At 36.7% G+C, this 25794-nt stretch overlaps 1 protein-coding gene across 5 annotated transcripts in view; it reads left to right on the top strand.

Moving 5' to 3' along the window:
- LOC140762075 (protein SHOOT GRAVITROPISM 6) overlaps positions 1-24495 on the top strand; it is a 65718-nt gene extending 41223 nt beyond the window's left edge. For 3 of the 5 annotated variants that reach the window (XM_073099684.1, XM_073099685.1, XM_073099683.1), the window contains 14 exons: positions 1282-1454; positions 1565-1687; positions 1795-1855; positions 1945-2040; positions 3261-3361; positions 8657-8762; positions 17249-17362; positions 17463-17537; positions 19804-19902; positions 23278-23349; positions 23433-23518; positions 23601-23694; positions 23768-23875; positions 24003-24495. In XM_073099684.1, the coding sequence (XP_072955785.1) occupies positions 1282-1454; positions 1565-1687; positions 1795-1855; positions 1945-2040; positions 3261-3361; positions 8657-8762; positions 17249-17362; positions 17463-17537; positions 19804-19902; positions 23278-23349; positions 23433-23518; positions 23601-23694; positions 23768-23875; positions 24003-24257 (1563 nt within the window). In that variant the 3' untranslated portion in view covers positions 24258-24495. Of the gene's footprint in view, positions 1-1281; positions 1455-1564; positions 1688-1794; positions 1856-1944; positions 2041-3260; positions 3362-8656; positions 8763-17248; positions 17363-17462; positions 17538-18740; positions 18809-19803; positions 19903-23277; positions 23350-23432; positions 23519-23600; positions 23695-23767; positions 23876-24002 lie in introns of those variants that run through there. The other 2 variants (XR_012104695.1, XM_073099686.1) reach the window with 2 other exon arrangements.
- The last annotated feature ends 1299 nt before the right edge of the window (positions 24496-25794 follow it).

Below are 25794 nucleotides of genomic sequence, written 5' to 3'. Positions count from 1 at the left end.
TAGACTGATAGTATAATAGCACGTACATATTTTCATGAAATATAGGATGGATAAAAACATAGGTGAATCCACTCACCTATGGTCCGTGTGGAATGACTCAATTAAATATCTTCAAATTTTTGTTATACATAAATTCATATTTTAATTTAACAATAAACCAAGATTTCTAAAATTAAGTATTAAATACACTTGGGCCAAAATGAAGCCCAAAAAGTTGGGATGAGCTACACACTTAGCTTGTGCGAGCTAGCCCAAAAAATATTATGTATGTATAATATTAATAAATATTATATTTAAGCCGAGCCTATCAAGCTGAGTTTGTGCGAGCCAGCTCTGACCCAAGCTCCACTTGAAATTAGAATCGAGCCCAAAAACAAAGCTTAGGCTCGGCTCAACTATGTCGAGCTCGAGCTGCATTTATTTTGACACCCCTAGCCAAGGATGACAACAGCGATCGAGGACCAGAAGAGCTCAATTGTAGGCTATGTGTTGTAGCCTCTACTAGTGGCTTCTAGAACGCTCGAAGGTCACCAACGGAATGAGGCCATTGACGCAAATCTCCCCGGACCAGTGTGGGATTGACATGAAATTGCCAACGAAGCCAAAGAAGCAAAAATGAGGCTACATGATTATGTACTTTATCAAACTGAAATTGATTTCTAAGGGAGGAATATGACTCACCGAGGAGTTGCTAGGTGGTCTCCACTTTGATGAGGTAAGAAGAAGAAGAAAGGAAAGAGAGAAGGTGTGGGGGAGAGAGAAGAGTAAGGGTTTTTAAAGGGGGAAAAGTCTAGGGTTACCACAATTTCTCCCTTGGTGATTTTGCTGGGGAAATCGAGATTTCCCCTTTTTGTGGATATTACATGATCTGTGTCCCTGATACTTTTTGAATATGAAGACAGCTACATCATGTTATTAGGACGAAGTTGCAAAATCAAGGATAAGAGTTGGAGAAAAGGCTGGTGGCGTAGATGTCAATTGAGTAACTGAGTAATCTGAGAGGTTTAATTACAATAGTGACGCTTCTCCATGTTGACAGGTTGCGGACCTTTTTTCACTGTGTTTTATTTTGTAGCTGTAGTTATACTTATTTTAAAGTTCTCTCACTGGTTGACAAGTCAACCGGTTAATTTCATGGCTGACATCTTAATGTTGGAAACATTTAACAGATGATGTGAATCTTGAGAATTTTATCTTTTCTAACCAAATTTCTTTTAAGATATTTCTTGCAGAAATTGTTTTATCTTTTTTCCTGATATCTTCTCTCTTTTGGTTATCTAGACATTCTCCCAGCATGTGGTGCTCTCAGTTCTGTTTCTGGAATACATTGTCTCTGTGCTTAATAGGACATCTACTCGGCAAAATGAATTGGAGAAGGGAGAGAACAGTAGTGAGCTCTCTAATGATCACAATGTTCTGCAAGCTGCTGTTCTTGGTGTCACTGCATTGTTCAGGTCCATGTCACAGTGTGTAGTTTTTGGAAATTATTGCTTAGAAGTTAGAACTTTTATGCTAGTGTGTAATGATCTCTTTTGTGGATCTGCTAATTTTTGCTACTTTACAGAGGGGGTGGTAAAACTGGAAAGAAGGCAGTTGAGCAGAGTTACTCTTCTGTTCTTTCTGCACTTATTCTTCAGCTAGGAAGTTGCCATGGACCAGCTGGAGTGAGACGTATCGATCATTTACGGTGACATCATATTAATTCATTAAGATTTTAATATCTAGAATATTTTCTAGACGTAAAAGTGGTTTGTATAACTAAATGTAATTTTGTTTGTGAATTATATTGTGTAGATCATTGTTAGCTGCATTTCAGTCATTTTGTGATTGTGTCGGAGATATTGAAATGGGAAAGGTCACAACTCTTGCATTCCATTCTCCTTTTATCATCGGATATGTATTCATTATTTAGTAGTTATGTGTGAACTTTTTGTTTGCCTGTAGATTTTGGCTAGAGATGGAGAACAGACAGAAAAAGAGAAGTGGTTAGACCTTATTCAGGAGATCGCGTCCTGCACATCTATGAAGAGACCTAAAGAGGTAAATTACTGAGAAAATTATTTTATTTTTTTCCTTCCTATCTAAATTATATCAGATTTTGATGCTGCACTTTAATAAGGATATTTACGAGATAGTAGCCTAGTAGGTAGGAATGCCTTGTTGCAACTGTTCAGAATATTTTTTTTGTTCAGGAGTAGCAGTTTCTGCTAAGTTGCACAAAAGAAACAGCATTCCTACTACCAGTCACTAGATTGTTATGAGAGGGTTGTTGAGAATATTCCTGGTTTATGTTACCCATAGCTTAAAGAAATAGCTAACTTAACTATGTCGGAAAATATTGAAAGAGTCTTAGCAAAATAACTTGTCAAATACTGGTAATCCCTATTACATATTAAAAAGGAGACTAAATTATACTAATATGTAATAATGCGTTAGCTGCTTTAATTTGCAGTTATAAACTAACAAAATTTACCAAATATATAAGCGCGTAAACAAAAAGTATTAGCTGCAACTGAGGTAAATTTTCTCATGATTTTGTTCCAACTTGCTTGAAACAAATGATATTTGATATGAGTTGTCTGCATGTGATATCAGTTACCCCTAATACATATTAAAAAAGAGATTAACTTATATTAATTTGTAATATGCGTTAGCAGCTTTAATTTGCAGTTATAAACTAAACAAAATTTACCAACTATACAAGCACGTAAACAAAAAGTATTAGCTGCAACTGAGGTAAATTTTCTCATCATTTTGTTCCAAACTTGCTTGAAACAAATGATATTTGATATGAGTTGTCTGCATGTGATATCAGTTTCCCCTAATACATATTAAAAAAGAGATTAAATTATATTAATTTGTAATATGCGTTAGCAGCTTTAATTTGCAGTAATAAACTAAACAAAATTTACCAACTATACAAGCACGTAAACAAAAAGTATTAGCTGCAACTGAGGTAAATTGTCTCATGATTTTGTTCCAACTTGCTTGAAACAAATGATATTTGATGTGAGTTGTCTGCATGTGATATCAGTTACCTTTTCATATCACACAGTGTGTATTTTGCTGAGAGACATCTTTTGCACCAAAATGGTCATCCAGTCTAATTTTGATCTTATTTTTCTTGTTAACTGCCTTGTCAGGCCTCGTCCTTCTGTTTTCACCTTTACTAGAGACACTTTTGCATATATGCATGTGCAGACATTCTTAGATGAATTTCCAAAAGATCTTTTCATGTTTACATTAATCCAACTGCATAGGTTGCACCAACATGTATGATTTTGAGCAAAGCACTAAATAGGAGTCAAATATTTCAAAGGGAGGCTGCTGCTGCTGCATTATCAGAGTTTATTCGCCACAGGTACTTTCTGAACTATCTGTAAATTGTGCTCTCATAATTATGCAACATGCCAAGAGAGCTACATCTACTGGTGGCTTTAATACAAGAAAAAACTATAGCTCCTCACCATTAATTGGTGCATGACAAGTTGTACCATTATTTGTCTCTAAGTGGAAATGACCATTATATCCTGTATTTCCAGACATGCTAGTAAGGTTGGATCTTTTTATTCTCATTAAATCATTGTGAACTTGTACATTTCACATGTCTCAAATCTCAACTCATTATGTTCCATTTTAAGAGCAAAAAGAAAAAAAAATTATTTTCCATTTTTCATGAGGTGGTGAAAATCTTAGTTGTCTTAATGAAAATATTGGTATGAGTAATCTTATTTAGATCTAATGGAATCTGACTGAAATACACTGCAAGTGATGAATAATAAGGTTTCATTAGTGCAACATTGAACAAATTTCAGGTAAACATATGCTCAGAAAATATGTCAATTGTATCCATGGTACGGAGGCTTGGAAAAACTGTATAGTTTATATGCAGCAATTGGTTTAACACATGGTGCCTGTTTTGTCAATGGACATTGACACCATAGACAAGAAAACAGTAGGTAATGATACTGTCTGTGGAAAGAAGTGAAGAATTGACTTTCTGCATTCCTGGTACTTTTGTATGTCAGTGCACCTTATCAAATGCTTGCACTATGCTTAAACCTTGAGCGAGCTAGTGCAGCTAATAATGTACTAACAATTTAGTGATGATCAGTTAAGAACTTAAGATGCTAAATCGTTCTAAATGAGAATCTCACATTTAGCTTTTCTTACAAGCATCAATGTGAAGAAGTGTTGATCTTTAAGAATGTATTTAAGATCATATGGAGTGAATGGCTTGGTTCACTTTGTTGAAGTTGTAGTCTAGGAAGCACGAATACTTCTAAACTCTAGCCTTATTATATTGGATCTCATATCGATCTGATACGTGTCAGATACTTCTTTTACGTATCCATTTTTTTAAATATAAATAAAATAGTAATTCTTGGAGACTTGTAGGATACTTCTCAAATACGTATTACATGCCAAAACCTAAGGTGTGGCCGTGTTTGACATGTGTCTCGACATTGACATGCATCAAACACGGCTCCGACATGTGTTAGACACAAAATGTATCTGAAAATCAATATTAAAAAAAGGAAATGGACACGATGGGTGGTAATGCATACATATTTTTGATGGAATGATTAGTAACCAAACAATAAACCATTATCTTACGAAGTACACCTAGAGGGAATGTTTTGGTTCATTCTTGGGTGTGTGAGAGAATGTAATGCCCCATAACAACTTTGAATTCCGTGGGTGCGAAATGGATTGTGTGATTGCCATCTGTAATGTCAGCAAACGTATTGGAATGCTAATGTTGTAGTTGTGTTGATTTTGTATAGATAGTATCTTTTTGAGGAGGGGCAAGACATAGGACGAGTCCCCCATGACTCACGTATGTGGCAAATTTGTGGAGAAACATGGATTTGGGTTAATGTTTGTGGCATGAGTCCAATGACAATAGGGTGTGGGGATTAGAGGAGGTTTCTCCTATGCTATCATTAAGCATTGCCTTATGCTGTCGAGTAATCTCCATGTTGGAGGGCGTAGATGATAAGTGACAATATAGCGATGAATTCATCCGCCAAGCCGAACAAAACTAGCTTGGCATGCAATGCTAAGTTGGGACTATTAGTTGATAGAATCTGGGTTTGTGGACTTTAAAGTAGCAATCGATGATAGACCTTTGCAAAATCTTTGGAGTTGGGTCAAGGACATAAGCGACAAAGGCGTGGTAGGGAGGTATTCGCGGGCATCCTTGCTAGTAGTGGGTGTTTGGTTGTGTATCATGTGAAGGATGAAGCCACACCATATATGTATACTAGGCATGTATCTAGCCAAGAACAAGTGTAGGCCGAGTTAGCTGAAGTTGTGTCAAGGAAGGATGGTCGAGCCAAAAGCATGTGCTGTGTCGAAACCCGGTCGGATGGGGCGTGTCTGTTCAGTGTGCCATACGTATGCCTCTAATATATTTTTTAGGGTCTTTATACATGTTTTTTGTTTGAATATATGTATTAAAGCTTATGTTAAAGTCTTTTATCCTTAGGTACTATTGTAAATAACCTATTTTATTAAAGATATAACAGTAGTCAAGTAGAAACATGATTCAACACATATAATTAAATTAACAATAACTCAATAATTAAAACCAAAATCTAGTTGAATGAAGTTTATCCAACATGTTTTTATATAAATTTTGACCTAATTTGAATGAATTTGACATATTAATTTTAAATTTTTTTTGAAATTGGGAAAAAACTTAGGAGAAATGTAATCATGCTGAACTTTTAGCTAAAAATTATAAAATTTGGGTTCAAATCAACTCATATGGAGTTAATCTAATATGTTCATATATCAATTTTAATCCAATTTGAATAAATTTGACAGATTAAGTTTAAACTTTTTGAAACTTGGAGAAAATTTTGGTGGAAGTCAAATTTTCCTTTTGATTCCTTTATTTAAACAGTTTTTTTATAGATCTATCACCAAAATGTTAGATTGATGTAGAATGACCCTTAGAATGAATAGATGTATCAAAATTGAGCTAAATGTATCATTTGTACACCTCTAATTAGTATTTAAAGTGAAATAGAAAAAAAAAAACAAAAAAATTGTGTCATTTGACATGGCTCGACACACTTGGGCATGGGCTTGTGCCAATATCATAGCCCGTGCTGAGTACCAATACTCTATTAGTATGGTAAATGTCGACCGACACAACTATTCTTGGTGGCAAGGACTAAGCAACGAGGTGCATAAGTCGTGCAGAAGGCCCATTGGCATGCAAACATGGAGTGAGTATGCGTGTGGTGTTTCAAAAGGTTGTGGGTACCTAAGGACATTAGTGATTTAGTGGCATGCATAGCATGGCTTTGCAAAGCCATGTTGAGTTGGGTGGGGAAAATGCTAGTAGATGGTATTGGATGGAATTTTTGTGATTATGAACAGAGTCATGGCCAAGACTTGCAATATTGATGTTCCTATGGGTCTATGGTACTTGTCTACAAGCCCTTTGAAATGCGCGGTGTCATGAAGACTTGCCTTGGGAACTTGGACTGTGCACCTCGGAGATCGGTCTTGCAAAGTGACTAAGAAGGGAATGGGGCTAGGCCAAGACTTGGGAGCTCGACACTCGAATTGAGAGAATAGCTGTGCTAGGGATTTGGTGGCATCGGGCGATCGGATGCAAAATACTCTTGAGAAGGGTTTGTGAAGTGGAGCATTCACTTAATACCATTGTGGTAAGTTTTGTCAAAAGGTTGGACATGAAGCACTTGTGTAGCAGACACTTGGATTGAAAATATGGTGTTGCACCGAGGAGTACATTTAACCATGTTATGCAATTCTGCTACTTTGTTTTAAGGCTTGTCTACAATTCGGATTCTAAGAGGACTGGCCTTGATATGTGATTGAGGTACTTCACAGGATTTTATTAAGCGAAATCTTTAACCCTATGATAGTTAGCCACTAATACTCATTGATTAGCCTTAAAATCCATCCCTTCAGAGCCCTAAATCCCTTGTGATCCCAAAAATCCATCACCATTTCCTTTCTCCTCCTTGAGAAAACGATGATTGGTTCGACAACAACTGGTGGTGATGGCAGAGGTGATAGTGGCCCAGCAAAGGGCACCCACGACAAGAGGCCATTGATGCGAAGCTTCCCAAACCGGTTTGATGATGCCCTGATGACTTAAATTCGACTAGTCAAGTTTAAGTGAGGGAAGAAAAGAAACATAAGAGGGGTGATTGCGGCGTCGGGGAAGGGAGGAGTGAGGGCTTTTACAAAGGAGGATTAATCCTAGGGTTTCGATGGTATCACGACGATCTCGGTGGGATTTGTCACGGTTGTAGAGCTCATCAGGTAAGGAAAGAAGAGAAGAAGTGGAAGGAGTAAGTAATTTTTTTTTGTTATTACATATAATTTAATAATTGTTGTATCTTAGACGTGTCTGAATTCTGTTTCTTTCAAGATTTGTAATATCACCATATCCATGTCTGTGCATCAGAACTTTTAAGAGTTCATAGATAAGTTAAAGTTGGAGATTCCTATTTAGTTGGGGAGGTTTAACAAATAATATAGAATAAATAATATAGTTAATCATAAATATATCTAATTTGGCTTGTGGCTTGATGTATGAATTTGAAGGAGACTCATAATAGGATATCATGTCACAATCAAATCATCTTTAATTGATCAAACTTACCCCTCTTTGCTCTCGATACTAGTAAGTAACGATTTGTTATGTTAGATATATGCTTGGTATATATTGTCACATATTAAAGCAGAAGTTAAATGTGATACATGATTACAACCATACACAGACTCTTATTTGCAAAGGCTTATGAATGTGTGTGTGTGCAAATGCAATATTGATGATATATTGCCTTGAAGTTTGCTATTATTTTCTTTGTAAATAGACTCTACCCAACTAGGGGAAGCTGCATTTTTTCCTTCTTATTTTAATTTGTCCTACTAGCCATGTATCTCTTTAGCTTTTGTTCTGCTGTATTGATACCAGATGGCTAACTTACTTCCACTGGTTGTACTGTTAGTATTATCTGTCATCCTTTTGTTTTCTCATCTTAAACAGAAGCAAATGATTCACTTGATTTATTTTTATACAAGATTTTTTTTCCCATTGCGCCTAAATTATTGATTCCATATGTTGAACTTTCAATTTTGTCTTTTTTATTTATCATATGTTTCCTACAGGTTAGGCTTCTTCTTCAGTTAAATTTTCTTATTTAACTTTTTGGGATTCACACAACCTTAATTTGTGAATTTTTTATTCTTTGCATTCCCCTCAAACTTTAGCATGTGAAATGCATTTAGTGCATAATACAATTCTCTTCGAATCGTGAGATAACTCTTCCGGTTTTCTGAGGTTCTCCTTGTATGATTTATTTTTATTTTTTGAAGCTTTTAGATACTAAGTATTTCCTTCTAATTTATCATCCAATTCAATGTTCTGGGCTTCTGGAAACATTTTTTCTGCATTATATTCAATCAGAAGTTCAGAACTATATGTTTGATTCCCTTTTTCTAGTCCTTCCAAAATCTTTCTCTAGTATAGAGATGTTACCACCTTATAGCTAGGTTTAGCTATTTTCATACACAAAACCACATGTTAACACCCATGCTTTGCATTACAAGTAATTATTCTTAGTTTTCTACTTCTTGGTAACCATTATGATTACTACTTTTGCAGTGATGGTGCTTCGTCTTTCTTGGAAAACATGGTTGAGGCAATGTGTTTGCATGTTTCAGATGAGTCACCAACTGTGAGAAGCTTCTGTCTACGAGGGCTTGTGCAGGTTGATTTCTTCTTGTAGCTTGCATAGTGAAATGTTTCAATATTTGAATTCTTCTTTTCCATTTCGTTACAATTTTTATTAACATCATGATTGATGAGCAACTCCATAATTATATCCGACTTGCATCATATCTTTTCACAATATTCAGTATATATAAATAAATTTTTTTGTGCTCATCATATTCCCATATTTAGGCACCATATTCTACTAGCCATTTCCTTCTAAGATCTTATTATTCAAATAAAGGTGAGTGCATGCATCAACTATAGCAAGCTAGGATCTTTTTAATGGAACCTTAATATTTCCTTCTAAGATCTCTATGATGGAACCTTAATATCTGTTTAGTAATACAACAACAGAGAAGTATCAGTCTTACCTATTTACCGTAATGTCCTTTGACTCTAGTTTCGCTACGACATTGTTTAGGCTCTTGGACATCCTTAGCACTTCAGTTTCGACTAAAATTTCAATCGAGTGTGAGCGCACTATCTTAGTTGGGCCTATTCTGGGCCAAAACGTCTCATAGATCCTCCTTCCTAACATCCCTTTCTCTGACTACTAGGATCATTTTGGGGGGATTATTGATACGAACTGACTTGGGGTTGATCCGAATCACGAATAGTTATGCATAGTCAAAAAAGAATATTCGTCAAATATTCTCCTGATACTGGGAAATTATGAAACTAATTGGAATAGCTTTGCAACTTCTTAATTAATATCTTTGATATTCAGACCCTTTTTTAGATTTGAATTAGATTTAGAAGAGAGCTTTCCAACGGATCCAACATCTTAGGGTTTCACAAGTTGGATTTTAAGTTATTGACCAAATAGTGGCCGAAGGTCAATATGTATTTTGCTACCCGAGGGGAAAAGAAGATGAGGAAGAGGACCTTCGGCCCTTAGGGAGTAACGGACGAGGGGGATTAGGAGCTAGACGAGACCTTGCCCATGGAAGAGGTAGCGCCTGTTCGTAAGGAAGGAGATGGGAGATGTTGTAGTCGTCGGCTAAGATGAGAGGAAGGAGATAGACGATAAGGGCTTAAGCCAATAATTCTTCGTTAATTCTTTGATCATTAGGGCTGCACTCTATGGATAGGGGCAGGAGCAAATTTTGCTTCCGACTAAGGAATAGTAGTCGGTGCAAGAGCTAGCGCTTGAGCAAGAGCCGACTCTTCTCTGTACTCCTACCAAGAGACAAGCTCTGGGCCACAACTCCTTGTCAACGACGACGTGGATACATAATGCCCTTCAAGACTTATGAATAAAGAAAAGAATAAATTCGACTAAATATAACAAAATAATATCATAGCGAACCTAAGCTTGTGCAACCTGACCTCCACTTGACTCTAGAAGGTAATTAAACCTTGGTTCCGATACCAACAACATCATGACTAGAATCGGAATCATGATCGACCTTGTACCTTAATATACTTGAAATACACAGCCTAAATTAATTATCTAAGTCCATAATGACAAGAATTAATGTGAAAATTTGACTTCGATAAATTTTATTCAATAATAACGGAAATGACCAATGTTACCACTAATGTGTTTCTAATCAAACTAAATTAACAGATAATTTAAAACATAAATACCAAAAGAACTAAAAGTAAAAAGGGTAGTTACTAAGTGGAGGTGAGGTCCCGGTGCGTCTCGCTCAGTCGTCATGTTGACCGATACCTGAAATGTTTGAAGGGGGATCCTAAGAGCTAATAGCTATATTTCAATGAGTGGAATCCACTCAAAAACTAAATAAATTCAATTGGACATAAGATGCAGCGTGCTTAGCGTCGGAAAGATCCCTCTACATGGGTGTGCTATAAAACAGGGAGAAGAACAGAACTAAACAGATCGATTCCTTTGACCGGTCCTGGAGGTGACTGCAATGAGCAGAGATGTCACTCACCAGCCTAAACGATGAGCAAACACTTGCCATTAGGGAATGAACACAAAAGGGAACGAGGAATGATCTCTTTCATCTAAGGATGCCTAACTGTCGCACCGATCGGACGATGCCATGCTTTTCGCGTACGGCGATATTGAGAGGAATCTCTGCACCATTGCCACTTGGGAGGACGGTGGCAGAAGAGAGCAAGTGCTCAATTGGGATTATCTCGTCTTGCTCTAACGTATATGTAGGCTTGACTGGTCTTCGTAACTTTTAGATAAATCTAGGTCCAGTGATATAAATTGATAATTTCACTAAGCATGCAATAATAACAGTAATAGCAACTGTTACGATCCAAAATCGGAATCATAACTAGCCATATACCTCAATGTACTTAAGATACACGAAACCTTAACTAATATTTTCTAAGTCCCAAAATGACAAGAATTTAATTATGAATATCTAACTTCAATAAATATAATCCAATAATAAAAAAAAAGATTATTGTCATCGATAATGTGTCATCAATCAAATTAAAATAATAGTTAGAATAAAATGTTTGATGGACAAAATAGTAAAATCCTAAGTGGAGGTGGAGTCCCAATACATCTCGCTCAGTCACCACGTTGATCAACACCTAAAATATTAAAAGAGAGAACCCATGAACCAATAATTATAGCTCAATGAGCGAAATCTACTTAAAAGCCAAATAAATCCTGATAGCCAACTATATCATAATTTTAATTTAATCGCTAATATAATTTTTGAATTTTAAAACTAATTAAAAAGGCTAAATGGTTAATTTAAGCCCAAAAGGATTGAGTTGGGTTACAGTTGGCCTGCAGCCTACCTAGAATTCCACTAAAATGGATTGGGCTTAAGACCCATTGGTCAGGTTTGTTGGATCCGAAATCTAGACTCAAACCCAAAATTTAAGTTGGCTCAGGCTAAAACCCAAGCCCAACTTCATCTCTTGTATCAAGGAGATCGATGAGAAAGAGAGAACCACTGACAATCACCGCCATCGGAGGTCTTCTTCATGACTGCCATGACCTTGCGGCCTCACAAGGTGCAGGAAGGTTGTTAAGGGTAGCCACTGTTGAAGACCTTTCTCTTTCCATGGCCGGCGCCTGCTCGAGCCATGATGACTCTAAAGAGAATCTACAGCACAAGGCCGGTGACGCGAAGCTTCAAATGAAGGAGTGATAGTAACTCGAAGTTGTCGGTCGGCACAATTCGTCAACGAAGCCGCAAGCATTAAATTTAGGTATTTTCAATTTATCTTATTAAACTTAAATTAAATTTGTGGGGGTGGGAGAGAGCTTGCAAGCGATTCACATGGTATGGTCTTCGATTGCTTTGTCTGTCCAATCCCACGGCAAAAACTTCGACGAAGGTTAAGAAAGGATGAAGAAACGAGAGGGAAGAAAGGGTTGGGATAAAGGAGAGAGAGGAGATTTAAGGATTTTATTTATAGAGACAATTTGAATTTTGATTTTGATTTGGATTTGGTTGAAAAACTTGTGGCTGCCTTGTCGTGTGACGGTGAGGGAGAGGGTGAAGGGTGCGAATGTGCAATGCACATGTGCACCAAGTTTTTTTTCAATTCTTACAATTGCAGCCTTGACGCCAGTAGCATTGGCTAATAGCGCCATCATCTGTTCTTGCAACGCCCTAGTCGCTTCTTGATCCACTTGCCTCTTTTCTCAATCTGCCCGCATCTCCTCAATCAAGCAGAGTAGTAGCAACTTCATGCAGACTTGCCTATCATCCAATCGGTCCAGCCTAGCCATGGGTGGTTTTGACCAAGGTCGGCCAAGATGGTCTGAGGTTTGACCGCTCTGATACCGATTGATATGAACCGACTTGGTGTCAATCCGAATCATGAATAGTTCTGCACAGTCAGGGAAGAATGTTCACCAAATATTCTCCTTATATCGAAAATTTACAAAACTAATTGGAATAGCTTTGCAACTTCTTGATCTTCATCTTTGGTATTCAGACCCTTCTCAGAAATGAATTAGATCTGGTTCTGATACCAAATTGATTTGAACCAGCTTGACTCGATTCAAATCAGGTTCTGGACAGAATTAAGCATGGAACTTTCGATGTTTATTACGAATTATCTAACCGTCGGATTCTCTTAAAATTTTGATATATTGCTCTAGAAGAGAGCTTTCCAATAAATCCAAGATCGTAGGATTTCGCTGACATATTCTGCTACCCGAGAGGAAGAGGAGATGAGGAAGATGAGGGGAGCCTTTAGGGACAACAGTGATGCAGTGGACGAGGGAGATTAGGAGCTAGACGAGAGACCTTGCCAACGGAAGATGTGGCATCGGTTGGTGAGGAAAGAGGTGGGAGATGTTGTAGTCATCGGCTAAGATGAGAGGGAGGTGATAGATGATAAGGGCTTAAGCTTCCTTCTTAATTCCTTGATTATTAGGGCTATATTCTACTTGTATTTATAGAGGTTAGCCCTAGACTGAATCAAACCAAGATTTGTCTTAAAAGCTTATTTGACTAAGGACTTGTCTTAAGGGCTTATTTGACTTAAATAGGACTTGCCTTAAGGGCTTACTTGACTTAATTAGGATTTGCCTTAAGAGCTTATTTGATTTAATTAAGACTTGTCTTAAGAGCTTACTTGATTTAACTAGAAGTTGCTTTAAGGGTTTACTTGACTTAACTAGGACTTACCTTAAAGACTTACGTAAGAGATGAGCATAAATTAATTAAAAAATATATAGACTTGATCCACAAGCCCAATGTCTCCTTGATGTGATCCAAACTGACCTGATTCGAGTCAATTAGGGCTAAGTTGACCTATTTGGCTATTATTTCCCTTGCATTTCCACTCCTTTTGTGCCCTAGGTTCCTTAGAAGTTTTTGTGGGCTCTTCATATTGCCCCTTGCATTAAGACTTTTCAATGGAAAATCCTTTATGGCATGACCCTCTTGATATTTGCTATTGTCGGTGTTTGGCTAAGCTTGAGGATTCTTCCTATATCTTTATTCTTTGGCCCTAATCTACTTGTATTTTATATTCTATCCTGGCTCGTTTTCACCTTTGCCTCTCTTTCACCGATAATTGGGCCGAAGGTGTTTGGCTTGCGACGGCAGTTCACTACGGCGCAACTAGCATGCTTTTGTTCTCTCAATCATTATCTGTACCTTGTGGCAGCTGTAGAAAGCAAGGAATGCGGTTTGCTTTCTAGACAGTCTAATCCCTGTCTTTGTCATTCTTTGTAATGTACAATTTTTATTGGACGAGTACTTTTTTCCATTGGGAACCTATCTCACCCTAGATGCTCTCACCTGTTGGGTGAGGTGGTTCCCACTCCCTTCCCCTTCGATGGGGCTTATGCCTCCAATGAGGCAATTATTTTGAATCTCAATTCTAATAGTTATCCTCTTTTTGTAGGTGCTAAGTGGATCCCGTATTCTTGTGCTATTCAAAAATGTTTCGTGTCTTCATGCCAGATTACTTGCTTGTGCTTGATACAAGCTGGGTCAGGTTGAATCACATCAACAGGGATATTGGGCTCGATAGACTGATCCTACTTGGCTTATTTATCGTATCTTCTTATGTGATTTAGTTAGAGTCCTAGTAGGCTAGAATTTGTTTAATTAGCTAAGTCTAGTTAAGTTAAATTCTGTACAGTTTTGAAAAATTATTCGTAAGATATTTATGAGGCGTCTAAATAATATGAAACCAAATAGATATGATTGATGACGTTATAATCTAGAACTTTTTATTCAGAGTTTCTTTAGATTTAGAATCTATTTGCGGTGCGACGGAGAACTAATTCGAAGAAAGATAAAGAGATTGGTTTAGCTAAGTTTATTAGTTTGTTTATTATTCGGTTAAGGGTAGCCTCTATATATATGTGGAGTGTAACCCTAATTAAGTATGGAAGGAGATTATTTGCTGAAAATCGTAGCTGCCCTCCTCTCTCTATCCTCATTCATCTTGGTCACTCGCCTCTACTCCCCTTCCCTCCTCCTTGCTCGTCCCCTCCTAGGCCGCTGAAACCCCTTTCATCTAGCCGCACCACCTTTGACCCTAAGGGTCGGCATCCTTCCCTTCCTCTACTTCTCATGTACTACTTCACTTGAGATCAATGCCACCGTCAGATCCTTGACCAAATTTGACCTAGATAGAGCGTGAATCTATTAAGTGGCTGTCCAAAGACAGATTAGAAAATCACAAAGCTATATCATTTGGTTTCAAATTTTTCGGCAACATAGACAAATATTCTCTCCAGACTGTGCAGAATAGCTCATTAGGAGATAGAATGCCCGTCTCAACCTCCCTTTGATTGTTGTTGAATTTAATTCACCCACCTTAATCAATTGGCTCAACAACAATACCCAATTCCTCTGGCTAGTTTGTCCTCTCTTGTTAGATTTTTCAAGCCTCTTTTGTCAATTCTTTCAATCCTCGCTTACTCATGTATAAAATTAATTTTGCTCGTGGACATCTCAGCCCATGTCTTTCCTTGCCTATAATTTGGGTTGTATCTTTTTGTGGGCCTTCTGACCCCTCCTTTTTAATGCGTTTCTTAATACCAAAAAAAAGTGAAAGTGCCAAGGTGAGAGAAGGTGAAAGAAAGAAGAAAGAGGAAAATAAGAAATAATTCAAGATTTCTTCTTCGAATCCCATCAAAATATAATTTTTTTTATTTTCTAAGTTTTTTTGCACTATAAAACTAATTTATGGTGTACAAATATTAGATCTAGCATAACTTTGCTAAATCTATCATTTGCAAGGTTTTTTTAGATGGATCTAGCATTTTGGTGCTAAATCTATGAAAAATGCTATTTAAAATATTAGGAAGAAAGAGAAATTAGATTTTCCCCAAATTTCAAACACAAAGCAAAATTTATTAGATGTAGAAGAAAGAAAAGGAGTCACCTCAAGCTCAACATGATTACAACTATAGAAGGAAAGGATTTGAGTCTATAAGTAGTAGGATGTCATGAGATATGCGCTTACAAGTTGATATGAGTTTATCATCATCATTGCCATTATATCAGTCATATGACTATGGTGCACATGTACCAGCCATTTCCTTGTATATTCAATATGCATATCACGTCATACGAGAATTAGAAGTTTCGTATTTTTATGAAGAGTGAAACATTACAACGAGTAATACTATCAATGGATGAGTTTTTTGAGAATTATCAATAGTATTTGATATAATATTCTCATATTATTCTTGTGCCAACAAACAAGGTCTTTGATTCTCATTGTCTTTTTATGTTCAACTAGGTTTTGATTTTAATTGTTGAACTTTTGTCAATTAATAAGTGTATTCAATCATATTATGTGTTGAATAATATTTCTACTTTACTATTACTATATCTTTAATAAAATAGATAATATACAAAAATAATACAAAGATAGAAAACTAATAAATTATAATCAAAAATACTTTTAAATATCCTAAAAGTATATTAGAAATGTGCCAAAGACATGCCATCACGTGCCACTTGTAGGGATGTGCCAACTAAGGATCAACACGGCAATCCTTGTATATATCCTTCCCATATGTTATCAATATATTTGTCAAAAGATTGCTTCAAATATTCAATAGACAATGAAGCACGGACACAACACGATACAAACGCGGTGACACGGCAAATTTTTAAAAAATGTGATGTAGACATAGCATAGGACACGGTGAAATAAATAAATAAATAATATATAATTATTGATACATCTAAAGCAAAGTTTTATCATACTATCTGCCTATCACATTATTAGTTTATCACACTAATTACAATTAATTTGAACAATAAAAATTTAAATTTAAGCCCTATTGATATAAAAAGAAAAATAAGGGAAAAATGAAAGGCTTTAAAGGATATAGAGAGAGAGAGAGGCAAGTGAGATCATTTTAAATGCTTGTGGGGAGGGAGGGGAAAGAGAGAGGTTTGCTTGCGAGGAGGAAAGGAGAGAGAGAGAGAGAGAACCTTGTTTGTCGCAGCTGTTCGTCACGCTCATTGTGCTCACTCCATCGCAGTTGTTCGTTTGTCCGTGAGCACAATGAGCGTGACGAACAGCTGCGAGAGAGAGAGAGAGAGAGAGAGAGAGAGAGAGAGAGAGAGAGAGAGAGCGAGAGAATTAGGTTGAGAGAGTGAGATTTCCGTCAGAGGGGTGGGGGTTTGGGGAAATTAATTTTGGGTTTGGATCCGGGTTAACGAAAAGGATTCAAACCCGACCCATAAACACTGATATCAATCCTGTTGGTGCCCCTCCTGTGTTCAATATTTATTTTTAATTAAGGATACTTCGGTTTTTGACACGTGTCCGATGCGTGTCTGTGTTTAACACAGACGCCTTTCCATGCTTCATAGTCAGCAGCCCATTGCTTGCTATTAATGCCAGCCCAAAATTTTATTTCCTTATATTTGGCTGTGATTTCAAAATATGGCAGCTTATATGGTACCGGATTACTGTTGATGCTTATATGCTCATCTGTTTATGTCGGTGCTATCGTATGATATGAAATATCGTTTCCATTATATTCAATTATTTGCCTTGAAGTTTCTGATACAGTTTAGTTTTTACAATCATAACTTGTTGCAGATACCAGAGAGTTACATGCTTAGATACATCCAACAAGTTCTTGGGGTGATAATAGCTTTACTTGAAGATCCTGATGAATCAGTTCAGTTAACTGCAGTACAGTGCTTATTAGAGGTAAGTGCTTTTCTTTACTTGATAAACTGTTTTCCTTTAATTGAAAGAGTGACATCTTCTGTATCATTGTCGTCATATTATATGGCTATTCTGCATGTAGGTTCTCAATTCATCAACTAAAGATGCAGTTGATCCCATTTTAGTCAATCTCTCTGTACGGCTTCGGAACCTTCAGGTATTCTTCCATTATTAGGTGGTCTCATATTTACATATAAATTAACTATAAGAACAAATCTATTAAAACTTACAAGGGTTGGATTGGCCCGAAAATTGGGTAGAGTTCATGTGTCCATATTTTTTGGATTTGAGTGCACAAGGCTCCTGCAAATATGGAAACAAGGGTGCGAAAGATGTATCTTTGAAGTTGATGTCAGACTGTCTGTTTTCCTTTACTCTTGAATATGTAGAATTGTATATATCTTGTAATGTTGAATTTACCTGTTGATATTCTTATCTATTACAACTAATCTGCATATATTGCAAAGCAGTTAATCACATAATTGCCTGCATATGAGAGGCCATATGAGTAGGTGCCTGCATATGAGAGGCCATACAAGTAGGTGCCTGCATATGAGAGGCCATACAAGTTTATTCCTATCTTGTTCTAATAGTTTTTTCTCAATTCGTTTTTCCAATATACTTTTTTCCTTTTTTTCTTCTCCCTGACCGACTGGGCTGCTGATTATGAGATCCATATCACCCTTATGAGCTCAAATTGGTTATATTAAGGTGTTATCCTGTAAGAACTAATTTATTCAATATGAACCAATGTCACCATGTACCATGCTATTGATTTACTGGCAAGGATGTTGTGCTGCTCATCCTGCTTGCGACAGGTCGCACAGACACGTACCACAAATACTGTGGTAACCATGAATCTTATGAATATTGGAGTTATTAAGTGAAGAGCTTGCTTATGGTGCTTGAAAATAGTTTCTGCTGAGCTTAAATTACTCCAATCAAGTCTATATGTGGATGAGCACTTGAAATAGAGTTTTATTTTGGAAAATGAAAAGTTTTGTTTACACTTAGTGAAATTGGTGATTGTTGAAGGATTGTTGTATATCCTTTATGGAGTATCTTGTGCACCAAAAATGGAAATGTGCACCAAATTATTTACATGAAATTAGTAAGTTCCAAAGAAAAATACTATGGTTAGTGACATTCAATAGTAGATCTTTGTCGATAAATCCTTCAATAGTTCGTCTTGTATATCTGCAGGACACAGTCAGAATTAGTGTATGTATGAGAAGAAAAGTTGGACCAATTCACACTGTTTTTTTAATTTAAAATATATCTGTTATCCATTTTTATTATTTTAAACCAAAAGTTCATTTGTGTCATATTCAATCATCTTGGACGATCTAATGGCTAATAGGTCATAAAGCCGTCGCAATGGCACAACAAGGCATACAGATGGCACAACAAGAGTCAGAATTAGTGTAGGTATGAGAAGAAAAGTTTGACCAATTCACACTGTATTTTTATTTAATATATATCTATTATCCATTTTTATTATTTTAAACCAAAAGCTCATTTGTGCCGTATTCAATCATGTTGGACCATCTAACGGCTGCTAGGTCATAAGGCCGTCGCAATGGCACAACAAGGCATACAGATGCTCGACTACCTTCATTTTTTAGTTTTAAGAAAATAATTGAATTTTCCCTATATGATCTTCAAGTTTCTAATTATTGCTGCAACATTATTATTTCCTTTTGAGGTCTACTGAATAGTAATTTGAGTGGTCATATTATTATTTTTATTAGAACATATTATTACTAGCATAGTTATAGAAAGGCTTTCTATGCAACTGCCGACTGGATAGGCAGTGGCAGTGAGTTAAACTCCTCCTCGTGTGCATTATGTGGTCCCTATAAGCAATCTGACAGCATATGCATATGTGTGCGTATACTATATGTTGACTGCATATGTGTTATACAATCATTGTATATGCATGTCCACAAATGCATATTGATTTACTTGTACTTTTGAAATATCTATTTTACTTCTTTATTATTTATTTCAATAATTTTTTGGCTGGTGGTTGTCGATGTATCACATTTATTAGCTGTATTCACTTGTTTGTTTCCTTGGGTAATGATATGGTTATGAAGCTACACCACGTATTCACCCTCACCAGTATACTGTATATGCAGTTATGCACTATAGGGTGGCTTGACTGCTTACAACATTGATAAGTAGTGTTGAGGTTTAAGTTTTTTAAAAAAAAAGGTATTACTTTGTGATTTCAATTGCTCTATGAATGACAATAGGAAATAAGTCATCAAAAGATGAATTATGTATGATGGATTTGTTCTCATCTTTCTTTTGTTAACTTAGGAGTTTCATCATCTCTTTTCTGCTTCATTGACACAATTTGTAACGAAAAGTTTAGAACTCTAACATGTTAGTATATTACATTCTTTTTTGTCAAACAGATATCTATGAACACAAAAATGCGCTCCAATGCTTTTGCAGCTTATGGAGCACTAAGTAACTATGGAGTAGGTTCACAAAGTCAGGCTTTTCTTGAGCAGGTATTTCCACATTTACTATGCCATCATCATGTTTTGATTCATTTCTTGATAATGGTATTTGATTATAAAGTTATAGATATTTTTTTAATGATTGATCACCTTCGCTAATTAAATCATCGCCATAAAGTAGATTAGTATGGATGTGTTTTAAATCATAGTCGATAGTAGTGAAAAAGATCTTGGCAAGGCTAGCATTCCCTATGCCACTCCACAACTATATTTGACTTTTAGTTGGTCTTGTCACCAAGGATTCCGATGCCGTTGGCACAGTGTGTGCCGTTGCACCATGCTGACACCAAAAAAAAAGGCTAAAAAATAGGAAGCCAGATAGCAGAGAGAGGTACTAGGAGAGAAGTAGAGAAAGGGAGAGCAGAGGGGACTTACTGCATTCGAAATTGTCATTGCCTTAGTTCGACTTCTAGAGAAGAGAGGTTTGTTTAGCGGATTATAAAGGGATCCACCAAATGGATCTAACTTAAATCCATTTAGGCAGATCTTTTTAATGACGATCTGAAGTGGATCATGAGTAAATCACGATCTGTTTCAGATGAATCATCTTCTCCTACGATAGAAAGGGCAAAAGCGATGCCTAACCTTCTCCAACCGCCACGGGAGAGCTCGAGGGGTCTCCTAAGGTTGTCTGGAGGCACCTAGAAGGTCTTTCACAGCCTTTAAGTTGGCTTTTTTGGGGTGCTGTCGACATCTCTTGTGTCACGTGCCGACCAAGCGTTGGTACAATAAGTGCCAATTGGCTAGGGGTGAAAACGGATCGGATAATGCTCAACCCATATTCGGATCCGTATTTTTAGTTCGGATACGGATACAGATATTGGACGGATAGCAAAATTTAAAACCATATCCTAACTAAACGGATACGGATAATTTTCGGATAAAAGATCGGATCTTAAACGGATATTGATTAAATTTAAAATAATTATAATGTTTTATTTAAATATAATTAACACAAAATTATTAAGAGTTTTACAACAAATAATTTTTTTATACGTCAAATATATAAAATTAGAGAAATTAATCTCTATAAATAATATATAATGTATTATTAGTAATAATATTAATACTTACTATTTAAATAAGCAAACTAAAAACTGTAAATCATTTAAAAAAATATGCGGGTAAACGGATATCCGATATCCGTATCTGAATCCGAAAAATTTATCCGACCCGTATCCGAATCCGTATCCGAATTTTTTTTAAAAATTCTATCTGTATCCGAATCCGAATCCGAATCGGATAGAAATTTTTTATCCGAATTCGATTCGAGTCGGGTCGGATAGCGGGTCGGGTCGGAGTTAATCCGACCCGTTTTCACCCCTACAACTGGCACATCCATGCCGGCCGACATGGCTATCCTTGCTTGTCATAGTATTAATAAAATACTATATAAGGACATACTCACTGAAGTCAAAAGATATTCATTTGAAAAAACTTATGAGAATTACTTCTGTTAATGCGAGTAGATTCTATATTTCGTAGTATTTTTCAACAAATTTAGAAATGTCACCTTGTTTTACTTGGCTGAAGCAAATAGATTCTGCCCAAGGCCATTTTCTTTGTTGATATAAGCAAAGATTGTGCTTCTATTTTGTCGACAGACTGGTTATTAGATTACTGTATAGAACTAAATATAAGGTATTGGCAATCACGTAGATATTAATTGTAGTTATTCTGTTGCAGGGTAAGGAAGTAATTGACTCAACTGCAGTCAATAAGAAAACTTGCTTATTGAGGTTTGAGTGAAAAACCAACAAATTATGAGAGCTTAATAAATGTTCATGTCCATAGCAGGATTTCATGCGATGAGCAAATAATGAGAGGCATGTGCTATAAATATCAACATTTTTGCATTAAATCTTCAAGTACACAGAGTCTATCAGGAAGGATTTCTTAGAATATAGCCTTATTTGTGAAGATAAAACTAGTCAAAGAGCACAAAGTAGGAGTTGCTGTTTCATTTGTACAACATTACTTGAACTACAATAGTGGTCCTTTGTGGCGGCACTTTAGTACCATTCTTCTGCCTGAGTTTTAAAATGCTACTGCTTTCTGTTTCCTGAATTTTGTTGATATTGCACTTTCACTTTTGCATGAGAGTTGAAAGCAGCTCCTTAGTCCTTGCAAAACGTAATCGTCTGTCTCATTTGTCTCTTTCCATTTCTACAGAAAATTTTGAAAGATTGCTTCTGGTTATATGAGCTCAAAAACTCTACCCACCAGTACCATCTAGCACTATAGATTATATGGCCATTCCCCCTTTCTTGCTTAATTTGCCCAGGATAAAGTTAGTTCCAAATTTCCAAAGAGGTGATTTTGGACAAAGTATAGACACCCTTCAGTGAGATGATGGACCAAAATGGTGCGTTCTTTCCTAATGCAAATAATGGGAACGAAAGAAGGCCTTGAGGCACGGGAAAACCAGTTGTAAAAGTTCTTACATCATAGATCAAACAAAGTGGTTGGATATTTTGTTGTGAGGAAATTATACTGTCAGCAACCAAAAACATATTTATGACAACAACTTTGGTACTTAGAAATTTCGTTTTTAGTTGAAATAGGAAAACGGCTATGAAGGGAGTATGTAAATTCAATTAGAAAGGAAATTACCAATGAAATAGCAAATGAAGAGGAGATAGAAGAGAGAAAACTAGAGAATAGGAAAAGAGTAAACTGAGCCTGGCTTTCAAGCCCGTTTTTCCTCAAGTAATCACGCATTCATCAGTAGAGCCCGCTAACTCGGCCCTCTGTATAGAGAACTAGGATCCTCAAACAATCAGGATCTTGCTTAATCAAAACAAAACCCTAATAGGACTCTTCACAGCTCCTAAAATAATAATATAAAGATTTTTGTTACTTCAGCCACTTTGTTACTGTTCAAAATGATAAAAGCCAACCTTTATTCCAGAAGAACTGCAAAATTGAAAATTAAGACTAAATACCACAAGGACTGGAGTTATTTCTCACATTTTGGCTGTTTTCATGCTCAAAAGTCTTGACAATTGGACCCAGTAATGGAATGTGGCTTTATTATCTTTTTAGTTATTTGATTGCACAGTGGTAGCCAATATTAGATTGCTTTCCAACCTGGTTTTTGTACCGACTGTGACCTTTGGCTCGCAAAAACTGTCTATAATTTTAGTTGATGTGCCATCAAGGTGTAATGCCAGTAAAAAATTATCTTGCATCTTCTACAGAGACTTCTAAGTTGTCTATCACAGTAGTGATGATCACTACTGCTTTTAAACTCGGAAAATTTGTACTCCTCACCTCTTACAAATTAATTTTGGTCTGTTTTTGTTGCATATGATCAAATGTGTTGAATGCATGCTGCCCCTAACACCTAATATTGTCCATTAACAGGTACACATCACCCTTCCCCGCCTGATTCTTCATCTTCATGATGATGACGTTAGTGTTCGCTTAGCATGCCGGGTATGGGAACATATATTTACGTGCCATCACTTTATCTTCCCTACATTTGGACCATTTTGAAACTAATGTGTCTTCTAATATAGAATACATTTAGACAACTTGCTCTTTTGATGGATGTGGATGGTTTCTCCTACCTCCTCAACAAACAATATTTTAATTCTGACTGCCGGTATGCAACAGTTGCCAGTTTTTCCAGTACGTAGATTATACAATGTCTAAGAATGTGAATCGAGCTCTTCATTATGCACCAGGAGCGATTATGAGGATTTCATAAGGGACCTAACAAGGCAACTGTGTCAACTCTTGGCTTCTAGAGTTGATAGCTACCTTGAGTCCGCAATCCAGGTGTATTTTGAGCACTGTGTTTGATAATTAATTGGTATATAAATTATCATTCTTTATGTTTCCTTTGTTTTAGGCATTTGATGCACCTTGGCCAGTCATACAAGCAAATGCCATTTGCTTCTCAAGTTGCATGTTATCGCTTTTAGATGATCAACGCTCCTTGGCTCCTTATTTGTCACAGGTTCCTGCTTTTTCTTTAAGAAAAGTCACAGATTCTACTTTCTATGTTTGTTTTTGGGATAATCAGACTGCAGCATCTATTCATTTATCTGAGAAAATTATAGATATGATGCACGTCTCGTTGTCAGGTGTTTGCCATGTTAGTGGGCAAAATGAGCCAATCACCAGATCCAATTGTTCGAGCAGCATGCGCTTCTGCTTTGAGCCTTCTGCTAAAGACCCTCAAGGCAATCACATGGTCACCATCACAAATTGATCTAATCGACTCTTCCAGAAACTCCCTAGATTGGGATTTCAGTACAAAATCCCAATCTAATCTAGTAGCGGAGACACCAATGAAATCAAAAGAAGAGCTTCCAGAGAGACAGAAGATAACAAGTTGAATGATTTTGATTTCAGATTATGACGGGAGCTATAAGAAAATCCCTTTGTACGTATTACTGAGTTGGTGTATTATATTGTATGATTGTACAGTGTGAGTGTAAAGAGGTACAGTAACATTGTTGCATAGTTTGTGAATTATCAACACAAATGTATTTTTTTACTGTTCATTGCATCCAGTACATTCTGTTAAGAGGTTTCTGAAAAAAATATAAAATGTGATTGTAAATTCGACTGTGATTTCCTTTTCCTAAATTCTGTGATTCCTTCAGTTTATGTAAGCTTAATTTTCTGACATTGTTTGGGGTGTTTGGATAGAAAGTGTAGGAATTTGTCTTCCCCTCGTCTTTCTCACTCTTTTCCCTCTCTCTCCCTTTTCTATCACCACCCTTCTCCTCCTCTACCTACAATCACCACCTCTTCCTCCACCCACCCCACCGCCTTCGCCACCTCTTCTTCTGCCTACCACCACCACCTCCTCCTCCTCTGCCTAGTGCCACCTCTTTCACTTACCACCACCTTCTCAACCCACCCCACCTCACCGCTGCTGCCTTGAGCTGATTATTGAGCTCAACCCACCCAAGCCCCAGTCCAGACTTGCTTGGTTTTAATCGGACTATAGGAGTCTTAGATAATAATAGAGGCAACATGGGCTAAGCTTGTTTCTGATTCCGATTGAATGGTAGGTGGATTGGGCTATGAACAAATATTTAAGTTGGATCTACTCGGTTCATCTAAAGATTACCTCTACATTGCCTCCTCCCACCACCAACATGACTGCCACCGCCTCCTCTGCCCATTTGCCCACAACCACCGCCTACTTTTGTCTTCCTTCTCTCTTTTTCTATATTTTTTTACCAGATGATTTGAGTACGCTCTTCTACTTAAACATGCAATTGCTGAATGCTGATGACCACCCATCCAGCATGTTCCCTAATCAAGTTGATGTGAATCATGTTAGTTTGGAGACTACTTTTGCTGAATTTTTTTTACTGAAACAATTAAAGGTTTATTTATTAATAAAGCTTGATTCTTTAGTATTATATTTTTAGAACTTTTGACTAAACTAGACCTCCCCTGAACTTTATTTACTTTAATGGGCCGCCAAATTTACTGCCAAAAGGGACATCTATGTCATCAACTAAACAGTGCTGAACTAACTAGTGTTTTACTTGCAAGATGAATTGTGGATAAGTTCTCTTTGGTCTAGAAACTGAAGGATTTGTTCGTAGCCCAACTCACTAATCACCTGAGAGGCTAAGTCGGAATAGAATATTATAGCTCTTATTGCTCACTAGCCTTGTGAGATATCGAGCTCAAGCCAGGCATAATGGATCATTTAGGCCGACTATAATAGGTCTTCGTGAAAAGTTAGTTAGATTTCATTAGAACATATTTATATATGGTATTCAATTTACTATAAGATTATTAGAATAGGCAAGTGTAGTTGGTTGAGCTTTCGAGCTGAGTTGAGCGGGCAAAGGCTTAGCCTACGATGCCCATAATCATCTTGGATTAGGTTGGGCCGAACCCAAACAA

Source organism: Typha angustifolia, chromosome 7, assembly GCF_048772165.1.
Source record: "Typha angustifolia cultivar Huaian chromosome 7, ASM4877216v1, whole genome shotgun sequence".
NCBI classification, from domain to species: domain Eukaryota; kingdom Viridiplantae; phylum Streptophyta; class Magnoliopsida; order Poales; family Typhaceae; genus Typha; species Typha angustifolia.
Note: the sequence above shows the minus strand (reverse complement) of the source record. Positions and strands in the feature narration are given on the sequence as shown.